Consider the following 6,072-nt stretch of genomic DNA (forward strand, 5'->3'; position numbering starts at 1 on the left):
CTACTTTACACCGTTGTGATACTTTACATGACGTCCTCCGTCCCAGAACGTTTCCGCCGTTCTTGGTTTTGGGGTGTGACAACTGAAACTTCGGGTAGTCTCCAGGGTTGCTGATAACCCATAACTATTTATTTTTTATGTGCCGCGTGTGGTATTTTGAAGAACCCACTAAGATTTTTGCTTACGATTTGTGGTTTAAATGTTTTCAGGTTTTCTTATAATGAAGGAAAGGCATGGCTCGATTGCATCGCATCAATGAGAGACTTGTGCACATGATAACTTTTGACGATACTGTGATAAATATGTTATTTAAGATTTTGTAGTTGTGATTTGAATAAACATTTAGATTTTTAATTGAAATTTTTGGGTTGAAATTTGGGGTGTTACATTAAAGATGGGCCATGTTGATGTTGCTATGAAATTTAATTTTTCAAATTAGTTCTATTTGATGTTGATGGTGTTTTATTTCAAATTCACATCGTTGTATAATAATGTTGGCATGACTTTGTCCATGGACACACTTATAGGCATGGACGATTTCTTCTAGTTTGTTGTCCATTAGATGTCATGGTTTGCTAATCATAAACTTTTCAAAATAAAGAGTTCTGATCATTCCTTCATTACAGATTTATGATAGCAAATCAATAATCACTTCCTAGATTTTTTAGCCTCGAATGGTGGTCTGGTGGGTCACTGGAACTTCTTGTCTGAATATTTGACTTGTTACAAAATCAATAACTCAAGATAACAATTCTTTCAATATAATTTTTCATTCCATTCATTAAATTTTAATAATTCACGGTACATTCTTTAGAGTTTAATGGATATACAAACTTGATCTATAATGCATTGAATTCATTTCGTCCATTAACTTTAGGGCATCCTACATTAGCTTCAAGGATGTCGGAGATTGGAATGCAAACTAACTGTATTGAGATTATGTCACGACATATGTAGACACGAACTTTGTTTCGTTGTTTTGCTCTTGCTCCAGAAACTAGCCTAGAAAAGGTCTCCAACCCTCCAACAAGTTCTTATTATTATGTTATAATAGAGGTAAATCACACAAAAATACACTAAACTTTCATAAAAAATCAATTGAAACTGTGTTTTTATTTTTCCAATTAAGTGATTGCATATATATTTTTTTCAATTAAGTTACTCTATTTTTTTTTTAAAAAAATTGACATCTAGAAAATGTTACCATAAAAAAATATCACATAATTATGTCATACCAGTGTCACACATCATTAAAGACTAATATGTCACCATGCGATATCAACTGATCTGAATTGATAGATGGTTAAGATGAGAGCAATTTCGAAAATTTAGTATCAAAATCAAATTTTTAAGAAAACTTTCTTAACTATTCAAAAAAAAAAAAAAAAAAAAAAAAAACATAATGTCAGTATCCAATTTTATCAAAACTTAATATATTTTTTATGCAATTTACCCTTTCATTTAGGTATTAAACTAATACTAACATTTATTTACCATAAAGCTAAAACATCGAAATCACATTACAAACCAGATACAACATTAAATCAGACTTTTGATAGCATTAATGGCCCATTTGGACCCAACTGAGACAAAAATAGTTAAAGAGAAATATTACAAATAATCACATCAATTACTAAATTACAAAAGTAACCTCCACCTACAATCCAAACACCCCACACCCTAATTTTGGGTAAAAGAATCTTAAAAAATAAATAGAAAAATAAATTAAATTTAGAATAGAAAAATAAAGGGAAAAGGAAAAATGAAGTGCTGAAGAAGCCATGTTAAATTAAAAAAAGTCACATGCGAATCATGGGGACCACTCACACCACCACCAAAAGCAAGGAAACACACCACGTGCATGCATGGGGGCGCAATTTAGCAGATTCTACCTCCTCCCTCCGACCTCCGTACCACTCCTGTTTCGGCGGCGGAACCACCGTCGTTCCCGCCAATGGTGGCTCCGTTCACCTCCTCCTCCTCCTCCACTTCCTCCGCCTTCTGCATATTCTGTTCGTGATACACTCTCCTTAACCTCTCTATCTCCTTCTTCAATGCTTCTTGGTGAGCTGCATTAACAACATTTATGAATTATGATCGATCGTCTTAATTATCTTATTTAATTTCACGAATCAAATTCGTATCTAATTTGATTAATCTCAAATTAATTACCATCTTTGAAAATCTTGTCTTGTGCTAAAGCCGCTATTCTTTGCTTAAGTGCGCTGTTATCCACGTTCAAAACCAATCTCTGATGATCCAAAAACGCAACTCGTGGTGATAATGTCGATACTTCCGTCTGAATTAGCAACAAATTGATCATGTATTAGTTACTCTTATACATCAATTTTAATCAAAATCACTTGATTTATGTTTTGTAAGCGAATTGCAAATTCTTCAACGATTTCTTTGAAAATTAATTGAACGATTTCGTGAATTGTGTAAAATCTACAAACCTGTAATGTGGTGACGCTGCGTTCGAGTTCAGAAATGTACTGCAACTTTCTCACTCTTGATCTCTGAGCAGACTGACGATTTGCTAGAATCCTGTTGAAGAGATGGATTATGAAGATTAATTACACGTAATTAAGCTGTGTATGAACTTGATTAGCTTAATTATAGATGAGAAATTTGATTACCTTTTCACCCTCTTTGGATCAACAATGGTGGTGCCCTCGCTAGAGAAATTAAAGCAAGGTTTACCGGATTCTGTCTCAGGTTGGCAATCGCCGCCGTCTTCCACCTCTTCAGGTTCATTCTTCGGCTGGTGGTGATGTTGTAATTGCTCCGGTGGCGGAGTTGGTTTCGCGTCGTCCTTATCACTGTTTTGATCCGATGGCGTAGACGGATTAGATGACGTCGACCTCGTCGACGGTAGATTCGCTGCGACGTCTTCGTCGGGAAACATGGAGCTAAACTGCTCATCGTCCAAACGTTCAAATCCATTGTTGTTAGAGCAAGGCATCAAGGAATTATTAATTCCATTGGAATTACGACACTCCTCGATGAACGGCGACTCAATGAAAGCTATTGGATCGCTGACAGATCTCCGATGTGAGTTCCTCCTCGCTGCCGAGAAATCAAGGAATTCGTCCACCCAATTCGGTGGCTGAGCTGCGGAAGACGGCACCGACATCATCTGGTACGCAAACGACGGCCAATTTTGCGCCATTGTTGGCACTTTTGGCGGCAATTGTGCCATATATATAGAAACTTACAAAAACCAAAATTCCACGAAACTAGATCCAAAATTCAGCAAGCTGAACGATCAGATCACGATTCACGATGAACGTAGCAATGAAGGAAGAAGTACACATATATATACCTACAATCAAAATTCTGCAATTACGTGTAGAAATGTAGAGGGTTTCTTCTGATTTTGGTGGGAAGGAGGAGGGAGGTGGTGGGTCACATGGAGGAGGATTATGACAGCTAGCAACAGGCTGTGACACAACGGTTTCACCGGGAAAAAGATTACAAGGGTAGTTAATTTAATAACCGGCGGAAATTAGAATCAGCCCACCACGTGCCGGTGTAATTGAGCTTCCTCCATTCTTAAATCCTATCTTGTTCGATAGTATTTCATTATTTTGTAGGGAAATATCTCATAAAATTAGAATATTTTGGGTTACTTTAGAGTTTTAACACTTATTTATTAAAATTTATTTTAATAGAAAATATTTATTTTAATAGAAAAGTCATAATTATCTAATTTTATATAATAATATGTTTTATTCTGTTGAAAAAAAATTGGAAATAAACTGTAAATCGACCCAAAGTATTAGTCCATCAAACTTATCACATTTGTTTAATATATATATATATATTATATATATATATATATATATATATATATATATATATATATATATATATATATATATATATATATATATATATATATATATATTAAGGGAACGAATTCAAATTTTCTTGTTTTAAAATATCTTTATGTGATTTAATTCCGGGTTGTAAGATAACATAGACGCCACAAAAAAATGTTGGTATCATGTCATTTAATGAAATGATCATATGTATTACCTTTTATTTGAATTGTTTTAAATAAGCATATCCCGTTCTCGTTCTTCACTTTCGTCATCCTCGTTCACGAAAACCCCTTAGCTCCCACCAAAGTTCTCGTCGAGTGCCAAAGGCAATATTCATCTCTATCAAATTTCATTTCCAAGGTATGTTCATCAAAAAAACCTTTTTGCTACTCTATGGTATTTATCATGTGTTCGAGAATATCAATTTCGATGGTATTATTTATAATGAAATTATAAAACATTGATATTTACTTTGTAATTCTTATTAAGAGATCAAATCTCATAAAAAGAGTTTTAATCATTTCTGAATATGAAGATAATCGTTATGAAAAATAATTAAAGTAAATAGTCAATCATTTATAAATTAACTGAGACATATATTTAAAAAAACTAAATTAAAACATACATTGTTCCAAAACAAACATTGTTCTACAGTACAAGTACATTCTGTTTCTAGCATAATTAATAAACCTAAACTACGAGAGTGTAGTTCCAACTTGATTGAGCTCAGATGGTTACTCTTTTGTAAATATCTGCAAGTCATTTACACATATTAGATTAACATTTAAGTATCAAGTACTTGAATGTTATATGAGAAGTAAGAGTTATATCTAGTAGATATCTGAAGTACATTATTCCAAAACAAACATTGTTCTACAATACAAGTACATTCTGTTTCTAGCATAATTAATAAACTAAACTCCGAGAATGTAGTTCCAACTTGATTCAACTCAACTGGTTACTCTTCTATAAATATTTGCAAGTCATTTACAAATATTATATTAACATTTAAGTACCACGTACTTGAGTGTTATATGAAAAGTAAGAGTTATTTCTATTAGATATCCGAAGTACTTGTCTCTTCTAGACTTTCTTTTCCAGATAAGAGGAGTAGTTCTTCTTCAAGTGTCCAGCTTCTCCACAAAAGAAACAAGATCCATCTATGTCAGCCTTATTGGATTTTTTGGGCTTAAAGGTGTTCAGTCTATAAAACATGGGCCTCTTAGATCAGAGAAGGTGACTCTTTTAGCCTTGCATTATTACAATGTTCGAACTAGTTTAAAACAAAATATCATTGTATTTATTGGAATATTACTTAACATGTTATATCATCAGATATACATCTAACTTATCCAAAACTTCATGGAAGTCATGAACAACTATTCATAGTTTGATGTTAGAAGCATCTCTAGCATCACAATGATGCATTTACTAGGTATCATGTTTAGGTCTATTGCTCAAAGCAAATAGTTTATGACTAGAACCTTTCAGTGTGTACAATTTCACGTCTCTCATAAGATTGCCTCTCAAAACATGAACTCATTCATTGAAGTTGTTTCTATTGAATGTTATTGTTTTATTAAGTCTTTAAAGAAAAAGACAATTCATGGTAATGAGAATGAATTATTTGTCTACAAAATTTTAACAAATTTCATTTTAATATTTAAACTCTTTAATAATTAATAACCTTTTAGTTTCCAAAAATATTAATTATCAAAGTCTTGTATCCAAGTTGCATAAGAAATAAAGGGCTAATGTCATAAAAACCCTCAAGTTCTTATGGTTTTGTCGGTTTCGCCCAAAGTTGAATTTTATGTCCGTTTTTACCCTAACATTTTCCAAAAAATGTTCGGTTTTACCCTTTTACCGGTAATAACAAATTACCATTATGTTAACTTCGCAAAAAAACCCTTAAGTTTACAGAGTTTTTACGTTTTTACCCTTAAGTTTATAATTTTTTTTACACTTTTTCCCTATGTATTTTTTTTTTTTTCATATTATACGTATTCAAGCAGAAAAATCATTTGAATATGTATATTATGAAAAAAATATACTTAGGGTAAAAGTGTAAAAAAAATTATAAACTTAAGGGTAAAAACATAAAAGAACTGTAAACTTAAGGGTTTTTTTGCGAATTTAATATAATGGTAACCTGGAAAACCTGTTATCACCGGTAAAAGGGTAAAACTGAACATTTTTCAAAAATGTTTGGGTAAAAACGGACATAAATTTCAACTTTGAGCAA

General features: G+C 32.4%; 1 protein-coding gene across 1 annotated transcript; it reads right to left on the bottom strand.

The window, feature by feature from the left end:
- Positions 1 to 1,534: 1,534 nt before the first annotated feature.
- Positions 1,535 to 3,526, bottom strand: LOC145006156 (basic leucine zipper 34-like). Its single transcript, XM_078965254.1, has 4 exons — positions 2,640 to 3,526; positions 2,457 to 2,547; positions 2,173 to 2,299; positions 1,535 to 2,069 (listed from the first exon to the last, which is right to left on the bottom strand). The coding sequence occupies exons 1-4, from the start codon at positions 3,200 to 3,202 to the stop codon at positions 1,879 to 1,881; spliced, it is 972 nt and encodes a 323-aa protein (XP_078821380.1). The 5' UTR covers positions 3,203 to 3,526; the 3' UTR covers positions 1,535 to 1,878.
- Positions 3,527 to 6,072: the final 2,546 nt, after the last annotated feature.

Source organism: Lactuca saligna, chromosome 7, assembly GCF_052625555.1.
Source record: "Lactuca saligna cultivar CGN05327 chromosome 7, ASM5262555v1, whole genome shotgun sequence".
NCBI lineage: Eukaryota > Viridiplantae > Streptophyta > Magnoliopsida > Asterales > Asteraceae > Lactuca > Lactuca saligna.

Bases quoted from the DNA above. Each gene is read 5' to 3' on its own strand.
- LOC145006156 (XM_078965254.1), bottom strand. From the start codon at position 3,202: ATGGCACAATTGCCGCCAAAAGTGCCAACAATGGCGCAAAATTGGCCG. The intron at 2,548-2,639 runs GTAATCAAATTT...TCTCTTCAACAG, and splicing joins GATCCAAAGAGGGTGAAAAG to GATTCTAGCAAATCGTCAGT. The intron at 2,070-2,172 runs GTAATTAATTTG...TTGTTAATGCAG, and splicing joins AGACAAGATTTTCAAAGATG to CTCACCAAGAAGCATTGAAG.